Genomic DNA, 26,634 nt, shown 5'->3' with positions numbered 1-26,634 from the left:
ATACTTATTCTTGCCCTAAGCTACACCTCTTACTTTTAGATCCATTGACATAAATACATTTCATAAAACCATAGTAATCATTAACCCGACTGAATACTGAGTTGATTTGTGGGCAGGAGAGTAGATGGAGAAAGGAAGAGTCATAAAACCATCCATGAAAGTGAAAAGGATGTGGTGGGCTTCTCCCATAGCCAGAGTAATGACATTGATGGAATGCCGTGGTGGAGTGTCTTAGCAGCAGACACCATATAAAAGGGGCTGAGGCATGTTGGGTAAAGTAATGGTCATCCAAGTGTGACTGAGGGCTTGATTTTCAGATCTCCTGGTAAATGCCAGAGGGGAGTGGCAGGACACTGTAATTCTAGCACCCAGGAAGCAAAGGCAGGGCATTCCCAGAGCAATGTGGCTACCTGGAATAGGTGAATAGGCAAGGTACAAGATCTAGTGATTTTTCTGTATAGGGCAGAAAGTTATCAAGGAAGGCATCTGATGCCAGCCTCTACCTTCCATGCACATATGTGTGTATGTACAAACACACACCACACATTTGCACCTACATACATGTGAACATGCATACAAAGTTTATGCATGCCACACACACACATATTCATGCCCCTCCCCCCAAAAAAAGAAGAAAGAGAGAGAGAAAGGGAGAGAAGGAGAGAGGGAGGGAAAGAGGGAGTGAGGGAAGGAGAAAGGAAGGTAGGGAGAAAGGAAAGGGGGAGGAAGGAAGGAAGGAAGGAAGGAAGGAAGGAAGGAAGGAAGGAAGGAAGGAAGGAAAGAAAGAAAGAAAGAAAGAAAGAAAGAAAGAAAGAAAGAAAGAAAGAAAGAAAGAAAGAAAGAAAGAAAGAAAGAAAAGAAAGAAAGAACGAACAGAGGGAGAGGTGAAAGACAAGGGGAGAAAGAAGAGAAGAAATAAATCAACTGCACACAGGATGGGAAAAGAAAAACATGAACAAGGTTGCTAGGGCTGTTTCGGTGGGGATGAGGTGACTTGTGCCCACATGACCTGCATTCTGTGCTTCCAACAGGTTGATGCCGATGACCATCCAGTTCTCCATTCTGATCATGCTGCACTCTGCCCTGGTCCTCATCACCACAGCAGAGGACTATAAGTGTCTGCCCCTCATGCTCCGCAAAACCTGCTGCTGGATTAATGAGACCTATCTGGCCCGGAATGTCATCATCTTTGCTTCCATCCTGATTAACTTCCTGGGAGCCATCCTAAATATCGTAAGCATCCTCCAACCCCCTCAGCCCTGCAGGATCTAGGGTAGAGTCAGGAATTAAGAGCTGATGGAACCAGCAGCTTCTTGCATGGCCCTTCCTTATATTTATGTGCCCGTTCAGCCCCAAGCTTGGGGATGGAGGGCAAAATAACAGCCCCTGTCATAACTGTGCATCTTTCGGTGGGAAAGTTTTCTTTAACCCACCAGGGGAGCTTAGTCACCCCAAAGGACCTTCACAGGCCTTCAGTTTCTATACTGTCAGTGGCCCATAAATTATAATGGTAAATAAAAGTTGTGATTTATTTCTTAAGTATCAGAACCTACCTGCTATGTGCCATGCACTGAAGGAAGACCATCACATATTTTTCCTACTTAATCCCCATATAAACCCTATGAGGTAAGTCTCATTTATCCCCGCTTTATGGCAGAGGCAACTGAGGCTCAGAGATATGAAATAACTTACTAATAAGGTCTGTCTGACTCCATGATCTGTGCTCATCCTAATATGCTAAAATGCATCTCTGGGAGTTGGGCAAGATGGGGAAATGAAAACCAAATAGCTGACACTGATTGAGTACCTACTATGTACAACAGGTGGGTATTATTCTCCATATTTGATGGATGAGGAAACTGCACTTCAGAAAGGTTGAGTACCTTGTCTATGACTTTCTAAGGGCTCATATTTGATGGGGCACATAGAAATCAGATGAAACCCCAACTGCCATAATACACATGGTTGTTTTTAATTTGATGATTCACATTTCAATGGTTTTGTTTTCTCTATATAGTCAGAGCATGAGAGCAACCGGTGTCTTCTTCATATATACATACAGTCTGTGTTGTCTCTGGCCCAGGCTAGATTTTAGAGGTGCTTGATCTAACTCTTGTCTTAACCTTGGCATGTGGAGTCAGTCTGCTTGAGGCATCATCTTGTGGATAAAAGTATCATTATACTCTTTGGGCCATGAGATAATGTCCCTGAGCATTCAGTGACCCAAGCTATAGACTCTTCAAGTTGTTTGAAATCTGACTTAGAGGCTTAGACTGCCTCTAGTTCACTGGTTTAAGCTCTGTAGTTGACCTTGTTGTAAAAGACTCAAAGGGACAAAGAAAGGGGAAGACATGATCTCATGATGTGGTCATCCAGTGATGGTTGTATAGAGCAAGGCAATTGAAATTGATGCATATGGAGTCGCTGATCCACATAAAGTGGTAGCTAGGATCTCCATTCTTGATGAAGTAGATTTTCTGGGGTGCAGGATTTGGAAAAGACCCCCAAAGGCTCTAGGTTGTGATCACTGCATCCCTAGTGTGGCAGGAAGCTAGGAGGCTTTGGAGTCAGATAGACCTGTGTTTGATTCTCAGCTCTATCAGTCACAGGCATGGTGGCCCTGGACAAGTTACTTTACCTCTCAGAGTTTCATATTTCTCCGTTGTAAACTGGGGATAAAAACAGCAGCTACCTCACAAGATGGTTGTGGGGCTTTTTAAACAAAGTGTCTGGCACAGAGGAGGTATTCACCCAATGAATGAGACCCTGGAATGCCAAAAAGCCTTCAACAGTAACACCTACCCTAGTGGATGCCCATCATTCCAATGTTAATAATCTTTCTAGAAAATGTGCCCCTTCGGATCCCTTAAATTCTCCCAGCTTTGTATCTGGAGACAGGCTATGAATTCACCACAGACCTCTTCCCCCATTCTCCAGCTCTCTTCTGTGCCCCACAAACACACTCCAGTGTCCCAAAGTGACAAGACAAACAGCCATCTTAACCCAGTTTCGTGACTAGCTTACAAAAGCTTTTTCTGAGCCAGTGCTTATTTTTTAAATAAAAGAGGTGAAAGGAACTGGTGCCTCCCTCCTGGCAGGCGAGCCCCTCTAGGCCCTCCTACCCCTGGCTTTGACTGAAGGCCAGCAGCTGCTAGCACACTGCTCCGCTCCCAACACTCACACTGACTGTTGTTCCTGTGTCTTTTTTGTTTTTTGTTGTTGTTCTTTTATTTTTTTTTAAATCCGCAGCTGTGGTGTGATTTTGACAAGTCGATACCCTTGAAGAACCTGACTTTCAATTCCTCAGCTGTGTTTACAGATATCTGCTCCTACCCAGAGGTATTTATTTGCAAGCTCCCAGTGGTGAGAGGTAGACATGAATACCTCCACCAGCACAGGGCCACAGGACTGGGCAAAGGGTCTTAGAGATTGCTCCAGAACCCATGTTCCTTCTGCCTCTTCCTCCTTCCTTCCTTCCTTCTTCTCCTCTTCCCACCTTTCCCTTTCCCCATGCCCTCTATTTCTCCATCCTCTTTCCTGCTCCCTCCTCTGCATCTTTCCCTTAAACATCCTTCCCTCCTTCTCTCTCTATTCTTTTTCCTTTCTTCCTTTTCCACCTTTCTGACTATCCATTGGTCTATTTCTTTAATCTCTTTCTCTGCTAATCATTTCATCCAAGCTCACCTAAAAACCCTGCAGGAGAATGTGTCAGGGTCTCTGTGGTCAAGTAAATGTACTGCTCCAGCACCGTTAAAGGGGAGGGAGAGGAGGAGGAAGGAGAGGAAGGAAGGAAGGAAGGAAGGAAGGAAGGAAGGAAGGAAGGAAGGAAGTGAAGAGAAGAAGGGAGGAAGGGGATAAATAAAATAGAAAAAAGAAAGGCAGAAAACTACAGCTAGACTTAATTCAAAGTGGTAGGGAGAGTTTCCAGAGTACCACTTGGTCTGAAGACATCCTGTCAGGATGCCTGTCCTTATCATGCATGTTTAGCCCTCTCTCTCAACCACAGAGCCATTTTTCAATCCATGGGCCATAGGGTCAGTCTACAGAATCTGTTAGTCTGGACCTGTGTATATTAGAGTAGAAATTCTAGGCCAAGAAAGATAATAGCTGGTAGCTCTGGAAGACCCCCAACTAATCCTGTATTATGAAGACCAGGGATAGGCATGTTCCTCTGAGAGGTGGCAGACTTGGTGAGCTCTCCAGCATGTGAGAAGAGAAAAGGTCTAGGTAGTCTCTCTGGGTCTAAGAATTAGACTGGAAACCATTGATTGAATCCTCCATGTATACCTACGAAGGAGAGGCTGTTGCCGCCACCATATTATAATAATAAAGCTAGTGTTTGGAGAGTAGCCTGCTCAGTCATGCTCCCACCTTACTGCTTTGCTTCTTTCTCACTCCTTCCTGTCCTTTCTTTCTCTTTTATACAGTCATAATGGCTTGGTAAGGGCACTTGTACTCTAGGTTCCTTATTCTTTATCCTAGTCTGAGAAGGCAAAACCAGACTCTTCCTGGGGATGTGCAAGAATGGATGGGGGAGACCACACAGCCTGGTTCCTCCTCAATGTCTAAGATTCTGTGTGATACCAGCTTCCTAAGAACTTCTTGGTTTGGAGACCATAGGGGGTACCCCAACACTGAGGGGAAAGGAAAGCTAAGATGCAGATAGTCAGAGTTAGCTAAGCTGGATTTCACTTCTGATCAAGCCGGCCATTACTTGTCCTGGTCTGTTTCCTCATCTATGAAGTGGGAAAATGACGACTTGCTGTCTACTTACTTGGCAAATACATAGTTCCTAGCATGTATCTGGCATGAAGCAGGTGTTCATAGTGTGCTAATCTGTGTTCCCAGCCACTCTAAGTCAACACTCTGTACTTAGATACATATCTGAGCTTCACATCTCAGGACCAACGCATTCACAGGTTTGTTTTTGTTTGTTTTTGTTTTTTAGCTCCAAGGACAGGGTGGGCATGCTTTATGATCACACAGCTTTGTCTCTATGCCTCAGTTTCCATAACTATAAAATAAAAATAAAAGTAATTCTCACTGAGAAGTTATGAAAATAAAGTAAGTATATCCACAAAATGAACTTAGAGAACACCTGGCACAAAAACAGGATCTACTTATTAAATGTCTGGCATTACTTACTATTTCCTGTTGAAAGATCTTGTGTGTACTATCAATATATATTATAAATAAGCATACTCAAAAGTGGAAATGTGTTCATAAATATACTCTAAAATAGAAATACAATTAAAAAGATTAAATGAGCATAAAGTGGAGACTTAGAGCCTTCCTGTACAACCGATGAGTCATCTTACTCCAGAGTCAGCACACTGCAGTCAAAGAGCCCATTCGTCAGCTGTAACAACCACTTGACTTGATCTATAGTTCGCCACTTCAGTCTGCACGTCTGTGTTTCTCTCTAGGCTCCTGTCTGCCAAACTAGAAGAAATTAGACATTCAGAAATTCCAAAGGCTTAATCTAGCTCCCAGCACTCACAAGGGTCTGTCCCCAAGCCAAACATGCCACTTCTCTGAGCCTTGGTTTCCTCTGCTATCAACATATTTGCACATCATCCTTTGAGAAACCATGCCTGGTTGAAAGCACGCTACCAAATTGGATGATCTGCTACAAACACAAAGCTGTTATATGATGCAAAAAATAACTTAGTTCTAAATTGGAAGCCTGTCACTTACTGGGAAAGAGTGCAGATAAAGGAAATGGGTGAAAAGAAGCCATGTCCCAACTGAGGAAGGAAAAGACACCAGTCTATAAAATGAATGCAGATCACATGTGTAAACCCAGAGTGTTATCATCTTCAATCCTGAGAACTTACTCATAGTTCTCAGGAGACTCATTTCAGAAACAAACCTCTTTACTTTGTTTCCTATCTGCCCAAGAAGATCACCTTTTGTAAGAACAGCCAGGGTTTGCTATGGTCCAAGAGAGCTGGTTTTCCAGTAGAGGTTTGGGTGTCTGTGTCCTGCATCATGGACTCACATCTTTGAGTCTATCCAATCTTCAAGCCTTTCATTTCAACCACATCATGCATACTGATGGCATCATCTTAGTACACACACACACCATTCTTTGTACCTTAATTTTTCCAGTTAGGATATGTTTCAAACCACTTCACATCTATAAATTTGTTAAGAGTAGAAGATAAATATTGTAATGTTACTGTAAAATTACCCAAAGACTGACCTCAGGGCAGAGCATACTGTCTATTTAACAATGTGTAAGAGAAAGAAGACATCCTTCTGATAAATAACAGGCAAGATCTCCCTCTCCACTTGGGACAAACAGAAACAAACAAACATAACACATGAAACAGTAGTTTTCAAGATACTGAAGCCCAATCGATGAAGACAGCAATTCCCAAGAGGTAGGAAGCAAATGACGTGAGTCCTGGGATATTGTGAGCTTTGTTCAGCTCATGCCTCAGGGAGGCGAACCCAGTTGAAACATGGTGACTTCTTGCCTTGAGAATAGACAAAGGAAGAGTCAGCAGAGAGCAAGGTGGCTTAGAGTTTGCAGAACGTGACACATAGAGAAGAGAACAGCATAGAGAAGGACTGACTCGGAGAGCTGCAGAGTGTCCGACCAGCACATGCCCATGAGAAACTAGTGATGGGAAAAACCATCAGAATTAATCAGTATCTACAACTCACATGGGCCTAAAATAGTGTGTGACCCCTTGCTGACTAAAACACATCACAGTCCACTGGCTACTTGGCAGAGCAGGGGCTAATGGTTTCAGTAGTGTTAAATGTCTATTCCTAGATTACATTCTGCTCTGATTCTTCCTTCAAAAAGTTATAAATGCATATTCAAAAAAAGAAGCTTTTTTCCTGTAGCTTTAGTATATTTCAGAATGAATGCAGAAAATAATCACAGGAATTTAAAAACACCCAGGATTTAACAAAATTAAATTCACTGTGGCTAGCATTTCATCAATGATGACCAGACATTAAAAGGAAGGAACTATGGTTGATAACAAAGGAAGGAATCAATGAATGGAAATCAAGCCAGAACTGGATGTTTATGTATAATTATCAAACAGGCAATGAAATAATTTTCATTATTCTATTCCATATGTTTAAGAAACCTGAAGGATATACATAAAGTCGAAATTGAACATTTAGAAGTAAAAATATTAAATGTGAGCTGAAAACCACACTGGAAGGAAGTTAGTAATATTAGGCATTATAGGCAAAAATAAAAGAGGAAAACTGGTGAAATAGTAATAGATGTGTCCAAAATAATTTACAAAACAAAACAAAGCTTAAAACCAACATTGAGTCCAATCTTAAGCAATGAAACACCTGCATAATTTGAGTCCCCTCCCACAAGAAGAAAAAAGACAAATAATTAATGAGCCTTTCTGTCCAAATTTGATGAAAACTATAAATCAAGTCTCCTAAACAAACACCAGGCACAAGAGACATTAAACACACACACATACACATGTGTGTGCACGTGTACACATACACACATACACACACACACACACACACACACACACACACACACACACCATAATCAGATTGTTCAAAAATAGTAATAAAGAAAAAAATAATAAATAGTACGCAAGCAAATCCTGGGTAGATATGTTATACACCATAAATAGTTAAAAACAGATTTTATGAAAAGGCAAACATGACAATTTCAGTTTACAGTAAATCAAATTAACATTGCACCACAGCATGAAACACAGACAGACAGATACACACACACACACACACACACACACACACACACACACACACACAACTTCTTTTCTAAGAAAATTTGACCCACTAACCAGCTCAGATTATCAGCCCAGGAATTCCACAAGCACCAGTGGTGACCCCTGGATTATGACATCTTCAATTCTGAACATGCAAGGAGCTCAGGCTGAGGTTCAGTGAGAGCAACTTCATCTTTTGCCTATACACCCTTACTTTAGCACTTGCTGCATGATCTGGAGTTACTGTAGACCAAGTTGTGTGTGAATCAATCAATGTTTGGATTATTCCTTTAAACCATGGTGACTTTTGGAAACTGACAGCTTGATTTCTCTCCTTCTTGCAGTGTGAGTTAAGAATGACATGGGGTTGAGCAGTACCCAAATAGGCACAGAGAATTCAGTCTGTCTGGCTTGTGTGTGTAAATACTCAATTCCTTCTCCAGTTGTGATGGTGTAAAGTTCTTCTTGCTCCTCTTATAAGAGGAAAATATGTGTTGCCAAGGTAATTTATGATATGCTATGATGGTGTCCTAACATGAATACGATGCCATCCAAGCTGTGGCATAGTAGGTCCTTAGTTAACATACTAGGTCCTTAATTAATGGTCATGTATTAATGGATGCATGCTTTTGTGTCTAAGGAGTTTGTTTTGTGTTAACAAAATCCTTCATGCTTTATCAAGTCATGTTAGTTCAAGATTTTCAGAGTTAGAGGAATTTGATTTATTCACAATTTCCCAGCTTAGTGTATCATCTGAGAAGAGAAAACCTTGAGTATCCAGAAATAGAAAACGTCTCCATGGGCATTCCTAATCCTTAGGACTGATGAAAAAAAGGTGTCTGTGAGTCACATTAACTATTGGATAACACGGGGAATTTAAAGCCATTTTTAGAATGTTTTTGCGTAGAGTGTGTGCACAATAAGTGTTTGACTGTAATCATTATGTCTTCCTTCCCCCATCTCACCCCTGAGAGAATATAGATTCCCCCCTCAAGCTGGTCCCCGTGTTATCCTGAGTTCATTTAACATCGAACCTCACACTGCCAATTTTTGTGATTGTACAATGTAGCCACAGTTCATCCTCCGGCCTGAATTGCCTACTTTTTCCTCACATGTCAACTTATACTCAAACATCCAAGAATTGTAAAGGTCAAATTATTTTATTATTGAGTCTCTTCTTTTTTCCTGCATAGATTGTCTCATTCCTTTTACTTAAGACAACTGTGAATTTTTTCCCTAGGACAACTCTATTTTTCTCCATACTTCATAGTATGCGTGGTTATATAATTCATGTATTAATAAATACTATAATAGAATGATTTGATATAGTTTTAAATGAATTTTTTTTAAAAACCACTGTTTTCCGAGAAGACCCATGCTATTCAGTGAGTGGGTTGTGCCTCATTGCTCTTGTACTAATGGGCAACACAATTTAAATGGAAGCCTAACTTTCACAATCACTTCCACAAAAAGTGACACACTTTGGATTTTTCTAGAATGGAAAAAAAAATTATACTGCTCCAATACACAGAAACTTGAATTTATAGACATTACAAGGAGAAAAACTATGCTGCTGTTGAAACTATAAAAATATTAAGTTTATAACTTCATGACTCATGTCATTAAAAGATGGAGAAGAAACTTAGAAATTCATGGTTTTACAGGACATAGATTGCATGGGATGTAAGAACTCAATGCAAAACAACTAACTTCATAGTGCAAGCTAAAATAACAGTAGCATATACTACAAGAGGAAATAATTCACCAAAGAGATGGATTGTAACTGTGTGCATACACGGTGTTGTAATTACAGTATATATGCAACTTTAGCTCCAGCCTTCTAGTTTCATTTTGAAACCCTTCTCTATTGTCATTCAAATATTCTTCCGTCACAGAGCATCTTGTCCTTTGCTCTCTTGATTTTTAACCATTATCTTCTCTCTTCTCTGTATCATCCCCTCAAATCCCTCATCCATATTCTTATTTTTCTTCTTCTATGGCTCCTTAAAAATGGAAATCTATACATTTTAATCCCTGGGTCTTCGTTTTTTTAAAATATTCTCCTGTGGTCACTTGCACACCTGTAGGTGGAGCTGATTACTGGCAAACACATGACTCTAAGCACAGTTGTCTTCCTGGGGCAATATAACAAGAGCACAAGATGAATCTTTTGCCAGACGGAAACCCAGTAACAAGTGATATTGGGTCCACAATCTACCAGGTTATAGAAAACACAGAATTGATGGATCCAGACCCAAAGAGAGAGGTATTTACAATGCGAGGCAGAAAAGGGACAGAGGATATACTCCTGCTGTTGTACAGAACCTTGTCTTTTATGCTTCTTGTATTAAGCAATTTGAAAAGTCTCAACTTTGAAGCAGAAGTTTGACTAAACCATGGAAGTCAGTGAGTTGATTCCTTTCCCTGGAATAGAAATAGGAAGGACCTGATAACACAATTTGTTGAGACCATAAAAACAGAAAACCACTAATATACCATGAAAATAATATGACTCTAGATACCTAGCGTATCTTCAAGGCTGGGTAGAGAAATCGGGAAAACAACATATATTCTCTTGGCTTGTGTTACCAGCTCTCCTTATGATTAGTTACATGGGTCTTTTATTTAATCCAAGGACTTAATTCTCCTGATGTCCTGCTCCATATACACTGTCATTTAGACTATTTTGTCTTCTTATTTGCTGTCCATTCCTCAAGACCCAAAACAAACTCACCTCTTCTGTCCCTCTATAGACATACTTTCTCTCCATGAAATATGCTCACTCCTGCCTCTATGTTCCTGTCACGGTTGGTCACATCGCTACCCAAGTACATTTCTATTGACATTTTCATGTCAGCCTCATATATGTTACTGTGATTCCCTTTAGGTCCAAGCCAATTCTTATTTCTTTCTTCAACCTCCCATGCCTATCTATCACTTACCCTTAGCTACAATGAATATTCACCAAATGTGCACTATGCTTTTTTTTAATTTAACTATTGTGTCCCCCTTGAATTTTTGCTCCAAGGGTGCAATCATTTCAATAGATTTGGATATAATACACTATTCATAATTTAAATTGACACAACCAGGCACAACTCTGTGCTGTGCTGAGAGCAACAATGAACCAAGACCCCTTGGATCTGTTTTTCCTACCCTATATCCTGTATTAAAATGTAGCATCTTGGAAGTTTCTTTGGATGGAGAAAAACTGTGCAGACTGAACTCTTACATCTGGTCTCTTCACACATGGCTTTCTTGACAAGGGCATCAAGATAAGCTATATATAAATATTACCCAAGAAAAGACCTTAGAGGACAGTTGAAGACAGCTTATCCTTCCATTAGGTACAAGGATTGGTAACTGTGTTTATTGGGAGAAACAGATGAGGTAAAGGAAACAACAAACAAAGGTCTTTAAGGGTGGTGACAATGCCTGATTCTCTTCTGAGCCAATATACAGGGGTTTTTTTTCCTCAATGAGAAATCATTTGGGACAGTGCCTACATTTTTTAATCAATATTTGTGAAATAAATGAGTTGGTGTCACTTAAGGAATTCATAGCACATCTTCAATACTCAGAGATTTTTAAAAATTCTTACCTACCAGTTCATCCATATAAAAGCTGCCTCTCTGTATAATAGAAGATAGAAGGCAATGTAAACATGAAAGAGCTATAGTGTTATCAAGCCCCACATTCCCACTAGAATCATGCTCATGCAAACTGACCATATTTAGATGACCAAGACACCTCTTTCCAGCTTCAAGATCATGAAGTTTATTTAGCTCTATGACCATTGGTTTCTTAACTATATAACTGAGAGCTGTGAGCCCCATCCTGAACAGTTTCATTGAATATTTCAAGAGAAAATATATGTACAGATTTTGAGATCAAAATGGGCTTTTGAGATATGAATTTTACTAATCACATTTTAAACCAACACCCGGAATATGCCAGGATAGTTCTATAAAGAAAATAGGCCGAGGTGTTTTCCATAGAATTCGGAAAGCTTTCTGTGTAGTCGCTGGGAGACTGCTCCACTGTGCAAGTTCTCGGGTGATTCCAAATTTTCAATTAGAGCAGTAGTGCATGACACAGAGGGGGAGATGACATTCTAGTCTCTGTGGGGTACAGTGTAGGTCGGGCAGAAGCTCCCCAGAGGAAAGGACACCTGACATGTGAACAGAAGAAAGGCTTAGTCACCTGGATGAGATTTGAGCCACAGGCCACGGAGGTGTGAGAGAAGGATTTAGAGAGTGAAAAGTAGCCTGTGAGCTCAGCTGTGTGGGAGAATTTGAGGACTTGGAGGGCAAAGAAGATTTCCAGTGAGGAATAACATGCTCAGGCTGGTGTTCCAGAAATTCTAGGTTGAGAAAGAAGGCAAGTGTGTGTTTTTAGAAATGCTAAAGACCAGCAACAGGTTGAGATGGAAACAAAAGGAGGGTGGGGGACAGGATTGTTCAGTGGATAAAGGCACTTGCTTACAAGCCTAGTGGTCTGAGTTCAAATCCCAGAACCCACATAGTGGAAGGAGAGCCCCAACGCCCACAAGTTGTCCTCTGACTTCCCCATGTATGGTGTGCCTTTCACATACATACACATAAATAAATGATAAATAAATGTGGGAGGCGTATTTAAAAAAAACTGTTCCAAGGTGCTCCTGAGAACTAAAGCAAGTAAAGGAGATGGCGAAAGCTGGGTGAGTGTGAGATCTGTTAAGGAAGTAACGGAGGGCCTAAAAACTGAAACTAGCTCACTGTGGGACATGGGGGAGAAGGAGACATCAGGGGTGAGCCTGAGAAGCTGGGGAGATGATTCAGTGGTTAAGAATCCCACCTGCTCTACCAGAGGACTGGGATTCGATTCCCAGGACCCACATGAAGTTCATGACCATCTTTAACTCTACTCTCATGAAATCTGACACCATCTACAGGCTTCCATGGGCACCGGGGCATGTATATGGTGCCTAAACATACATGCAGACAAAACACATAAAATACTAAAAGGATAAAAAGCATTTTTACAATGATGAGACTGAAGAGGAATTATGTGCAAGATGTTGCCACTCATGGAGACAGGGAGTAGAGGCTGGGGGCAGGAGAAGGAAGAGTTCAATTTGAATTTCAGGAGGTTCCAGACCTCCCAGGGGAAGCGTTCAAACAAAAATCTGCCTGATGAGACTAGTGGGCAGCATGGCTAAGAGGGGGATCCTCAGAGGTTCCTGTGAGTCCGACCACCTTTGTTCTCTGTTTGCAGTACTTCGTCTTCACGGGGGTGCTGGCCATGGTGACCTGTGCAGTTTTTCTCCGGCTTAACTCTGTCCTGAAGTTGGCTGTGCTGCTGATTATGATTGCCATCTATGCCCTGCTGACGGAGACCATCTATGCAGGTCTCTTTCTGAGTTATGACAACCTGAACCACAGTGGAGAGTAAGTGCCCATCACAGTGTTTATGAACCCAGGCGCCACGAAAACAAAACCACTGGACAAGTGATTGCAACTGTGACTGAAACTGATATGAAGGATTGGCTTGCTATGAACTTACCCAACTCAGACATTGTCTACCTTACAAGTCTAGGGAAAAAATCTCTACTTTTCAGCATATGCACTATAGACTAATTATAATAATTATTTAAAATTTGAACTAAATTTGGTATGGTAGCTTAGATTTCTACCACGCCTAATAATTAATTTTCTCAACATTAGCAGTTGTAAGGCCTGTAGGAGCTAATTTTTTAATTTAGCTATAGCAATACTGATAATATCAGTCACTATGAATTGAGCAATAATGATCCTTCACTGTTATTTCTGAAATATAGAAAAATGCAAGAAATAATGTATAAGTCCAGATTCCTTAGAGCACAGAGCCTGGGGTAATGCTTAGATTCTGATATAACTCCAGGACAATGAAAGGGAGTGGGGGGAGAAGAAATGAGCAGAGAAGGGGGTAGAAGCAAATGCAAGCTGAGGTCCAGTGATGCAGGCAGTGTATGTTGTCAAGAGATTTAACCCCTGGGTTCTGGAAGATCCATTCACTCATTTATTAGAAGTATCAACAGCAATGGAGAAAAGTGCCTCAGAGCAGAGTAAGGCCGAAGAATGTGTCTTCTGGTTCCTTCACCCTTCTTCCCCCACTGACCACACTTCAATCTCTGGATATACTTCTGGGGGTTTCACTTGACCCACTCACAGCCAGTGTGTCAGACCAGACTTTGTCCAGGAAATAGTAGGAGGAACAAGGCACTGAATACCAGACTGACTAGGATCAAGTAGAGGAAGCACATGTGTCTAGCTGAGGCCAGAATAAATTTCTAGTGGCCAAAAACAATCCAAGAAACCTCCAGAAGTGTCTACACTGCATGTCCATGAGTCAGCTAATGACAATTAGCCACATTTGTTTCTGTATTAAAGAAGAAAGTATGTCAGACATATCCTCTTTCTCTCAAGAACAATTACCTAATCCGCTGAATACAGGAATTTTTGCTGTTGTTGATTTTTTTCCATTTTCATTCATGTGTTCACATGTGTGTAAGTGCACAAGTATGTCGCACATGCATGTAAAGGACCGAGGTTAATGTCAGGAATCGTCCTTAGTGGTTTTTTTCACCTTATTCATTGAGGTAGGGTCTCAATAAAACCTAGGGCTCATTTAACTGGCTATTCTCACTAGTCAGCTTGCCATGGGATCCCTTCTCTTTACCTTCTGAGGCTGGAATTGCAGCAGGCTGCCATGCCTACCCAGTAATTTCACGGGTTCTGAGGGTCCAGACTCCGGTCCTCACACATATACAGCAAACAACTTAAACACTGAATTTGTATCTGTTCCAGTTGTGACCTCTTCTCAAATGTGATTAACATCTGCATCTAAGAAATATAATGTTGTTTTATGTTGGTTTTGTTGGTGGTGATGGTTATTGTTATCATACAATGTCCTCTTTTTAAGATCCACATCAGTTGATATCCATAGATCTAGTTCATTTTCCTTGAAATATGTCTATACTATATAATGTCAACATATCAAAATATATGTTATCTTTGGCTTATTAACAGAAACCCAGGCTCATCCTAGTTTTGTGTAGAGGTGTCTCCTGGAGCTTTGTGTGAAAACACACTTGCTGAATTGTAGGTTAACTGAATTCACTACTTGAAAACAGTGTCATATTGCCAAATCGCTCTCCAACACGAGTCTAACAATTTTCCTCTTATAGGTAATTCTCCTATTGCTCTCCATTCTTGCCTTTGATGTTGTTAGAGCTTTGAAATTTTGCTGGGTTTATGAAAGCTCTTTGTCAGCACGTTTTGTATGCATGCATGTGTACATACATATGTGAGTGGTATACACATGTGTTCAGGTATAGTGTGTGTGCGTGTGCGTGTGCGTGTGTGTGTGTGTGTGCATGCGCGCGTACGCGCGCACACAGAAGCCCAAAGTTGGTATCAGATATTATCCTCAATCTGGGTTGCCCTGAACCCAGAGTACCCTCTTCTGGCTAGTCTGGTTGGACAGTTTGACCTCAGAAACCCTGTCTCTGATTCCCTTGTCTCTTACTCCCCAGTGCTGGGATTACAGCTGGCTGCCACTTCTGCCCAGATGTTTTTACATAGGTCCTGGGAATCCAAACCCTGGTCCTCCTGCCTCTGTGGGAAACACTTTACCCACTAAGCCATCTTCCGAGCCTGGCATTGTGCTTTATACCACTTTACAGTTTTCTTGCTGAATTTACAAGCAAAGAGTTCATATTGTCTTTAATGGATGAGAAGAAGGCTGAGACCTCTTTATTTATATAAGTATACCAGGCCTATTGAGTCAAAACATCTAGTATTATAACTTCATTTACCCTTAGCTATCTCCTTGTAGACCCTCTCTCCACATAGAGTTATGCTGCAGGTTGTGGCTTTAACTAATGAAGGGGAGATACAGTTTGTTCCATAGTGTTGTCCCAGGGCTACTGTGAGCTTCGAATGTGCTTATCACATAGAAAGGTCATTTTTAGTATCTTCTCCTTCTGAGGAGAAACGTTGTTTATTATTATTATTATTATTATTATTATTATTATCATTATTAAAATTGGTTTTGAGGAAAAGTTAGTAACTTCTAAGTAAGAATTGTGAGAGCAAATATAACCCCAAACTCATGGCTGATAGTCAAGTACTTCTCTCAACTACATCTTCTCTAAAGGTCAGCTATTGGTTAATCTTGTGTTGCCTCATTCTTTGCTGCCAACAGAATTAAGTTAGAAATAAATAAAAAGCACAGTTGGCCTCAGTCTCTGCTGACGTATGTAGGTCAGAAGACACTACATCCCACTGGCCATCAAAGGCCAATAGGACTCACTTAGTGCTTTAGAAGTCCATGGTCATTCGGGAGCATTTTTGCAGGTTATTCCTGATTTCTCTGGAGAATGGCAGACTAATTATACAAGATAGCAATCAAACAAACAGAACCTGCGTGGGACATTCTGGCCACATCTCAATTGGGATGGTCCAAATCCTGAAACTGTTTTCTCCCACACTGCTCATCAGCCCCACTGCATGACAATCCCCTGTCTCAGTAGATGATATTGAGCTCAAAATAGGAGTGGCTTCATCCCTAGTGTCATGTTAGTCACTGGACACCGATCTTCCTCTGGATACCTTGCCAGGAAGCACTAGAGTGAATTGCTTGAGAGTATCAATTTGAGAGTTAAACCACCCGGATTCAAATCTCAGTTCTTCCACCAGCCACATGTGTGAACTTGATCAAATTAATTTAAGATGATTCAACTTCTCCTACTCTTGCTGTTCTTAACAACGAAGTGGGAATATAACACTGATTCCTTTTCTACAGGAATGTTGTTAAGGGTCAAATATGATATGCATTTGCTCTATGTTGACATTTGTTATTAAACATGACCCCTCCCTTCCATAAATGCTAGGATTCTACAAAGTTTCTCATTTTCATTTCAAGGTTTTGGTTCCCTAGTTGGTCTCCCAGCTTCTATTCATAATTATCCCATCTCAAACCCATCTTGTCAATGCCCATTCTTTCTTTAAATCCTTCAATGGCTCTTTGTTACCTTTGAGAAGCTTAAAGTTCACCAGTTTGCTGGATATTCAAAACTCTCCTTCCTTAAACCTGTACTGAACTCTTGAGTCTCACCTCACCTCCTGAGGCTCTACAGGTTGCTATTTATAGCTTGTACATTGGCAGAGAGAATTCATATACTTTTCCCAAATGACCTTCTACACGTACATCCTCCTTTGTTGATGTGTCCATTTCTGGAAGCCCAACCCACAATTCTTAAGTCATAATTCAAGGATAATCTCCTTGGTGACAGACTTAGTTATTATTCCTCACTTTCCATCCCAACATTAACCTCTTTATGTTGTGGTCATTAATTTCCATGTTTTCCTCTTCCATTACAATGGGAGTTTAGAGGACAAGGACTATCACTAAGATTCATATTTCTGTCATTTAATAGTATCTGGCAATAGGTTTCCAATTAAATGTTTGCAGAATGGAATGTTCAATGGAAATGAATGTGTGCCTAAAAGCAGCATTAGCTCATTTGGAATCACTTAACAATATTGATTCACAGTAAAAGTCTACACTCACTTGCAATACCTACAGTTTCGTGTCACTGTTATCCTTAAATTGTGTGTGCTCATTCTGTAAGCCCGGCTTGCTTTTGCACTGCTTTACAGATAATGTTAGTCCTCCTGGCTATACTTTTAACCTTGTTTGTAATCATTTACCATCCCTATCCTCTCATAATTTTTATTTATATATGCATTCTACCTGATGATTAAATAATCTATTTATGTACCACTGGTGTCTTGTTGACATCTTGAAATATAGGAAAAACACTGGAATCCACTCATGCATTATAATAGATTCAGAAGGTTTAAAATTAATTCCTGGCTCTTGCTTCAACTCACCATATTGATAGTTGAGGACAGCAGCACTCTCTGTTCATGGTGAGCATCATCTTCTCCAGTTCTAGCAATAACTACCCACTTAAATAATGATGGTACTTGGAAAGGTCTCCCTCTAATGTCTACTTTGGGTCCTGGAAATAACAATGATGGTGTCTGTCCTATCCTCTACTTCCAGAAGAATATAAAAGCTATTTTTACTTCACCTCAATAAAATCTCCTAAGATTTACCCTACACGTGTTGCTACAGAATAGGTGCTTCCAAACAGAAAAGGTTTCACCTCTGCCTTTCATTTCTACATTTATCTGCCCTCCTCGCCCCATGCCCCATGTACACATGCACACAGGCTGTATTTTCTAACTCTGTTGATTCTCAGCTTTGTCATTTAGAACTAAATATGAGTAAGAAGTTTCTTGGAGCTTTTCAGGCTGCAAAGAAACCATGGCTAACAAAACCATCCTTTGCAAGTCCACATCAATAGTGTTAAACAGTGAAGACATTTCAGACACAAAAAAAAATCATAGTGTTCACAGGAGAAAATAAATTGGAACAGATGAAGTCAAGAAAAATGACACATAAAAAGTGTTTGGAGAGAACCAAAGAAAGTTGAAGGTGGCAGAACCTAGGTACCATGTGTCGCTGGAGCGATCCTTCCTGACCTAAGTAGCAATCTACTTGATGTCTGCTTGCAATCAGAGGGTCCAGTGCTTTAATGCTTTTCTGTCACCATTTTTAAAATCTTAGCAAATTTTATAAAGAGCTTCCTTCATTTCTATTTTACACTCAGACACACACACACACACAAGTGAAGCCACTTCATCCATTTGAACAACCATTATTGAGGTTCCTTTTAGAGCTTAGCACTGAATGAACGCTTATTCTCAGCACTTTACCAGTTACAAGTCTCTGCATTAACCATGACCCAGCAAAAGCAGAAGCTTCTCTAAGGCCAAGAGCAGCCATAATCTATGGGTACAAACATAAATGTTTAGAAAGCAGTTTGACACCATGTCCTTTTAGCAAAACAACAACGGTAGGTTCCCCCTAAGACTGATGACCTCCTAGCCATTTGACTATTAATCAAATTTACAGGATCAGTCATGAATTTCTCCCTGGAGAAGACTTAAAAAAAATCTAATCAGAAGTGGTTGGTTACCCCTGTAACAGTCATAACACTATGGCACCCACTGGGTACATAGTGTCTGACAGCTGGTACTATGGTTCATGTGACTCATGGCTGTGTAGACTGTTAATGACTTTTCTCCCCCCCCTAACTGTCTGTATAGCATCTTCTGGTACTTTGAAAGCTACCCAGCAGAAGGGAAGCTTCCAGCTCAGTTCCAGATTGATGGGTCTATATACTGCAACCAAAGTCTTCATCAATAGAGTTTTGTCATCCACATCTGCTGGGAAACTAAAGAATGGCAACAGCCTATATTACTTTGGGGATTTCCCTAACCAACAACTCATATGGTAGTGGTATCCCACATCTGGCACTAAGACTTTTGTTTAATAACCTGTGACTTCTGAAAGCTACTTTATCTACCCATACAGACTACCTCCCTTCAAATTATTTTTAATTACATATTTTAATTAGCTTACAAAATAATGGGATTCCTTATGGCTTTTTCAGACATCCTTAATTTTGTTCAACCCACTGAAATCCCTCACCTCTGCCATCCGTTCACCCACATCACCTGTTAAGCCTTTCTACTTCTCATATTCTTCCTCGGCACTTTCATATTCCAGGAATTCTACTGTCTTCCTCCAGGAATGGCCTTCCACAACACTGCCCCTGCTAGGTTCCTGGCCTCAACAGGCACTCCAAATTAAACACAGACATCAAAAACATGAAAGTGAAGTTTCTCATATGAGCAATAACATGAAGTGTTTGTCTTTCTGACTCTGGCTTACCACACTTAGTGTATTTTCAAGTTCCATCCATTTTCCTGAAAATTTCATTTTTATTTGGTGTTGAACAAAACTCCATTATGTGTATGTACCATATTTTTATTACCCATTTATCAAATGATGAATATCTAGGTTGACTCCATTTTCTAGCTATTTTGAGTAGAGCATCAGTGAACATAGGATGTACAGGTATCTCTGTAGTAAGTTAATATCAACATCATCATGAATTGTTGACATGAAAGAGAAAGAGCAAAAAGTAAATGTAAAGTAGCTTCTTCACATATAATGAAAGTTTTCAAAAATGCATACCAGTAGTAAGTGAGAATAAAAATAAATTTAAATGGGATGGTTTATTAGGAGTTTTGTGGGAAAAATGGAGACAAATAAATAAAAATTTGGAGGTGAATAGTCAATATTGAAAACTCAGAACTTTGTACCTGAAATCTGGTTCTTGTCTTGGAAGTGACACAAATGAATATGTGACCTTGAGCCATTGACCTCTTCCCTCTCGGCCCCAGTCTCTTATAAAATAAAAGCCTTGAAGGGGTATTATATTACACATAACACAGAATAAAATGGATTTGCCAAATGCATTGTAATATAGCCAGTTACATAAACTTAGTATTATTCTCTACATTAAGTGCAAAGTAGCTTATAAAACAATATGAGCCATCGAGCCTTAATTTATAGATATATTTTTGCAAAGAGGAAATAGAAATGACATTTAATGGATTCCAAAATAATCATAGTTTCCTCTGGATAGTTAGCTGTCTTTTTTAGTTTCTAGATTCACTACAATTAGCATAAATGCCTCATTAGTGAGTCATACTCACATTAAATATTAATTTTTATGATGCATCAGATTAAATGATCTCTAAAGATTATAGTGGCCCTGAGGATTTCATTACTCTACATGTGTTTTCAGTTAACAATGTCCCTTTTCCAAGGAGATGGCAGTATAACTTTAGCTGTTTTATTAATACAAATCGATATCTCAAAATTACCTTTGTATTAATGCTGTAAAACCCAGTATTAGGCAAAGCTCAGTAATATGGAGTGTATTTGAGCCAATTGATTCTCTGTATGTTTTTCCAAAAATCATGGGAGGTACAAGAAAAACTTGTGAATTCAAATGAAAATTCTTTTGGCTGTTTCTCAACATGTTTTGGTTACTATTCATATACTTTGGTCCCTACACAAGATTTTTTTTCATATGAAATACAGCTAAACCCTCAAAAATTGTTCATAATTTTCTTTCATTTTTTTCTTCTGAGTCTGGTCTAGTCATGTCTCTATTTTTGGCCAATCACTGCTTTCAAAGTTATTCAAGAAGTATTCATGTTGTCTCCTGAAAATGTGTTTCAAATGATAAATTGCTGGGCTGAAAATAAGTTTTGTGCATCACAGAGAAGAGGATATCTTAAGTGCCAGGCAGTGTAAGAGTCTGGGACAGAATGACAGATTCCCAGGGAGTTCTAAACATAGGACATCTCTCATTCAACCAAGTAATGTGCGCAAATGGTTCTTTAAAGCAACACAGACATGAACAAGATTATGTGTCAGAGGCTTCACAGAGCAGTGAGAGGAAGACATGAGCCAGGAACCGCGCCAAACACCTCAGCACCATTGTTCATTTCGTTCTCGCAGTTAAGGAGGTAAAACATTGTGGAGTCATTCTTCACATCTGAATGAAGCAAGGCTCAGAGATAGCAAGTGGCTGGTTCAAGGCCAAACAACTGGTCAAAAACAGAGCTGCACTAGTAATCTGGATCACCTGCAAAGTTCATGTCCTTAATCACTTTCCTCAGCAGCCCATAAACATTAAAGACAAGAGAAGTGACAGTAAAGAAAGAGAATTACAAAAATATGCCTCTCTCCTCAAAATAAGCACAATAGTATAGAATGGGTGGGTGTGTGGGTGGGTGGGTGGATGGATGGATGGATGGATGGATGGATGGATGGATGGATGGATGGATAGATCTCTACCCCAATACATGAGTTACAGTCCAGCTTTCCTCACCTTAGCACTCTTGTTGGATGGTCCTGACAAATTCAAGCAGTCTCCCTTACTGAGTTTCCATATGGCCTCAAACATGACATGATATTTGCCTATTATCCTGAGGCTAGAGGTGTGTAAATACCAAGCTAAGTGATATATGGCTTAGATCCACACCCTGGCCTACTTACATATTTCTTAAACATCCTGTCTCTGTTAGTTACTCTCTCTTCTCAAGTGTCAGAGCAACAATAATATATTTACCCTAATTACAACATCATCTATATATTTGATTCTTGCCTCTGATGAATTGTTTTGAGAGCATAACAATGTGTCATCTTCACTTCTTGATCCCAGCATATGTTAGGATACAGTAGATGCTCAGTCATGATGTGCTTCTCTTGGACCATAACTAAGCATCAACAATAAAGCATACTGCTAGCATCTTGGCATAACACAACCAAAGCCTTCATTAAAAGATATAAGAAAAATGAAGGCCAGCTGATCCCAGATATAAAACTGACATGACAATTAAAATAATTGATAAGAGGAATTAAGATTATCCAACTCATAGACTTAATACAATAATCTGAACATGGAGGCACTTAGGATAAAGATCATCACATAGAAAGCACTGAATACTGGCTTCTTAAGTAGGTCAATGCCTTTAAAAATGAATGAAGGATGTCCCTTGGTTATAGAAATTGGGTGAGTTGGGGGGGAGAACGCTAGCAGGGGTGGAAGGAGGGAAGAGAGAGGGGTTTGTGGTTGGAATGTAAAATGAATAAAAAATTCTTAATTAAAAAATAAGTGAATACTTATCTTCACAAGATATTTTTATCAGAGTATTCAATCTCTTTGAAATGTAGAAAATTACAAGTAGTGACATTATTACTAATATTGATGAGATCATATTGTCTAGATGCTAAACTCTAGAGTCTCTTTTAGCAGCTATACCCTATGTGGCCTCATAGGGTTGGCGGTCTCTTGTCCTCTGAATGAGATCACATGCAAACCCTTATCTATATCACATGTTGGATATTTGGAAAATACTCAGTTCATCTCCTCATACTCCATTTTGAACCTGATTCTTCATGCTTATCTTGAAACCTCTCCATGGTTCTTAGTCAACATACCATTCTGCCTTTGTTTTTCTCACAGAGATTTTCTGGGGACCAAGGAGGCCTCACTGCTGCTGATGGCCATGTTCCTCCTTGCTGTGTTCTACCATGGACAGCAGGTAATGCCATGTTTTTCTCCAGCTACCCGTGGTTAGCTGGCATTTCCTTTTGCCATAAAAGCCACCTTGCTAGACTTCTCTGCTCCTTGTAGCAAAGACTCTTATGAGTCTTAATAAATTGGTTCCTAATAAAACCACCTAATGAAAAGCTAAACTGGAGAAGATAATTTGATAGAGTGTGTTTTTAATGACCTCTGAGCCCCTCTATTTCAAAAATATTATTATCCTTAAAAATAAAAAGTAAAAAAAAAAAAAAAAGCTTTTAAATTTCTGGCTGAGACAAATTGGTGTCTTTTCCAAGTCCATGGCCTGGATATGAGTTTTACTAGAGAAGGTGTATACTGCTGCAAGGAAATACGCATGTTCGAGAGTCAGTTGACTCATAGTTCCAGGCAGCCCTTCTCAGCAGAGTGCAGCCTTGGACAAGTTCTTATCTCTCTGAAGCTCAGTCTCCTCAACTCTAGAATAAAATATTAATTGATGAATAGATTGTTTTGAGGAAACAATTGATATCAGTTTAAACAGCGTTTTTGTTCTGTCATATATGTAAACATGCTAATAAATACATATTAGTCACTTTTCTCAGAGTTGTAACCAAGTTCCTGAAAAGAAGCAGATGAAAGAAGGAAAAATTTATCTTGGATCACAGGTTAAGAAGGGACTTGATGCATCACAGGAAGAAAGGTGTGATAACTAGTTACATTGTGTTCCCATAATGGAAGCAGAGAGCAGACAGGAAGTCATATCAGGATGTCAAAATTCCAGGCCTACTCTACTCCCAGGGGCCTACTTAATCCAACAAGCCTCCATCAACCTCCCAAGCACCATCACAGGCTGGGGACTCAGTGTTCAAATTCATGGGCCTATGATGGAAATTCACATCCACATAAATCACACCCAAACCACAACAGTACAGGAATAACTTAATTGCTGATTTGTTCTCATTAAACAGCATAACTGTTGTGCAATTCTACTTACTCTGAGCCCCTATTATTTATTAGGATCTGGAATATAAAATTTAATGCCTGCATCTCTTGGAAGATGGTAGACCATAAACCATGCAAAGGTGTTGTATGTAGAACGTGCTTACTTAGGGTCGAAAATCATGCAAAGGTGTTACATGTAGAACATGCTTACCCTGGATCTTCAGGAGAGGAAATTGTTCTGCCTTGGAGTTCTATCTGACCTTGCCTGGTGTGCTCTTCCAAGGGAAGGCTATTTCTCTGACTTCTAGCACTCCTTAGTTGCCTGCAGTTCTTTGCGTAGGGTTGAGGCCTCACGGACTTTCCTCATCCACTTCAGCATGTCTACTATGAGGAAAGAAAGAAAAGAAAACAATATTATAATCTCAAAAAATAAAAGAAATAATAAAAATATTAAAAAGCATATAGAACTTTTCTACACATCCTGCTACCCATGAACACTGCTCTCCTGGTGAGATTTTCAGTCCCCTGTGGGAACCAAGCACTGGCAGCCTTGCTGCTATGCTCTGGATCCTGGTTCATCTTTTTTTGTTCATGTTTACTTCAAACAAACAAGAACAGAAAGAGTAAATCAAGAAAAGTATCAGCCAGAGCATGTAACAGAGACATAGCCCTGGGAAATCACCATGGAAACAGGCGGTCAACAAACCCCAGGAAACCAGGGATGAAACAATTAAAAAGTCTCAAGAATTCAGACATACATACATGAAGCTATTTTTAACAAGTTGGGTGGGATATAAAAAATGTAGTCAAGAAAAGGATGGGTAGTGTAACAATTTGTTAAGTAAAGGAAAAGGGGAATTAACTGCTAAGTTCCCATTGGACACCTCACTCACTTTATTTAATCCTATCAACAACCTGGAATGGGAGTTTTGCCTTTCCCAGGTTACAGATGAAGCTACTCTAGCCACAGAACTGAGCAGTAGAACTAGAATTCCAATCTAGTCTCTCACCAAAGCTCATCTTCCTCCTTCACGAGCCTAGAACAGAACAAAGACTTTTTTCCCATACTGATTCTGACCACGGGCACTCAGTGTGGTTTGACTTGTTTTTATGTCTCTGCTGAACTTATGATGAAACAGTAAGGTAAATGTGGAAGTCCAGCCATTTCCAAAATTCCTGTACTTAGGTCCCTCTGGCTGTCTCTGAGCATAGAGTCCTGCTCTCTAGGTCTCCACAGTTTCCTTTAATAGAGAACCTCTTAGTCTGATACACAAGTTATAACAGATCATCACCCTTTCCCTTTTGAGAACTCTCAAGACAGAACCAACTGAGTCTATCCTACAGGAAGACTATATGTGCACTCCATCTTGAGGTCTTAATCTGAGTTGGGAGAAATCCCCCACATATAAATGAGGGAAACACTCAGAGATCGAGAGTCCCCATTTCATAACAATAAGTATGTTTCCTTCTCTTCCTTCACCATAATGCATTGCCCTGTTCCCTGTCTGTGCTTCCTTCCTCACATGGTAGCTTTCTAACATACTGATTGAACATATCTTGTGCTGTATTTGTCCTGCAAGAGCAGAAAGCCTAATCATGTTTAGATGATATGTAAGATATGGTAGTGCTTCCCATTGGCCTGGTAATTTGTGACATTTGATAATTTTCCATTTTATTTCTAATTTTTAAAGACCTTTGAAATTGCTTAACTGCCCCATAACCATAGCAGCTATAAGGGATAGTCTGGTACTCAGACCTCAACTCCACCATTAAAGATATCTGACCTTCAGTAATTTACTTTAAAAATAGATATGACAATAACAGGTTCTGTTTCACAGAGTTGTTGTAGCTTTATATGGGATGTAATCACAATATGTTTCTCTCAGTGGTTTATACATATAACGCTTAATGTTATTAGCTGTTTGGAAATAGATCTTTCACAAAGACAGGGAAGTTGTTGCTGTCCATCTGATTCCGAGACAGGAGCAGAGATGCAAGTCCTCGGAGATCACAAAGCTAAGAAAAAGAGCCAAAATGGAATTGGAATGCAAATGCTCCATAGTTTCTGCTTCCAGTCAGTCTCTGCAATATGCCCTGCCTCCCATTATAGAGACAGCTTCCCTCAGGATTGCATCATTTGGTGTCTATCTATAGCATCAAGTGGGGTCCTGTTCATCCTGGTTACAGCTTGCCCACTCCTGGACTTGCTTCCTGTTTCCCTTTGTGACTCAGAGGCCCTCTATTTTTAATAAAGACTGAAAAATGCCCATTGATGCCTGGTGTCTGGGGGTTGAGGGGTGTTGAATGGTGTAATTATAATCTCCAGAATGACAAAGGTGGTTACGCAACTGAATAATTAGGAAATTTCATTTTGCATGAATGTGGAGATGATATGCCAAACACTTCCTCCCCCTCTGACTGAGGCAGGTGAGTGTTCAGGATGGTGGACAGGCGGCAGAGCCAGTAAATTGGATGCCTCCCACCTTGTGCCTGATTCACTGGCAGCCCTGGGAGTTTGAGCTTTGCCTGGGCATCTCCTTTTATAGCAGAGGAAGCTACAATTGTGCACAGAAAAAGACATTAATGAGGTCATCTTTCTACTCACCTACTTTTGAGTCTGGTTCCAGAATCTATCTGAAAGAGCCAAGCCTCGAAATCTAATGTTCTTGCATGAATCACAGCAATGCCAGTCAAAGATTAAGTGGCCTTGAGATATTCAACTTCTCAGAGCTTTCATTTTTTTAATCTGTAAAAAGAAACTGAATGAACACCCGCCCCCGACACACACACACACACACACACACACACACACACACACACACACACACACACACACACACCATGTGTAAGCTAAGTGCCACAAATTAGAGTTATGTTCTGGATTCAAAGCCAGCTTCTGTCTTTGAGACCTTCACA

General features: G+C 40.1%; 1 protein-coding gene across 4 annotated transcripts in view; it reads left to right on the top strand.

The window, feature by feature from the left end:
• The window catches only part of Adcy8 (adenylate cyclase 8), a 218,738-nt gene that overhangs the window by 169,273 nt on the left and 22,831 nt on the right, over positions 1-26,634 (top strand). For 3 of the 4 annotated variants that reach the window (XM_006980305.4, XM_015998848.3, XM_076555980.1), the window contains 4 exons: positions 1,032-1,233; positions 3,250-3,339; positions 12,987-13,159; positions 22,714-22,792. In XM_006980305.4, coding sequence (XP_006980367.2) covers positions 1,032-1,233; positions 3,250-3,339; positions 12,987-13,159; positions 22,714-22,792 — 544 coding nt within the window. The remainder of the gene's footprint in view (positions 1-1,031; positions 1,234-3,249; positions 3,340-12,986; positions 13,160-22,713; positions 22,793-26,634) is intronic. The other variant, XM_076555978.1, reaches the window with a different exon arrangement.

Source organism: Peromyscus maniculatus, chromosome 20 (assembly GCF_049852395.1).
Source record: "Peromyscus maniculatus bairdii isolate BWxNUB_F1_BW_parent chromosome 20, HU_Pman_BW_mat_3.1, whole genome shotgun sequence".
NCBI lineage: Eukaryota > Metazoa > Chordata > Mammalia > Rodentia > Cricetidae > Peromyscus > Peromyscus maniculatus.
The sequence above is the reverse complement of the archived record's forward strand: the minus strand, read 5'-3'. Positions and strand labels throughout refer to the sequence as shown.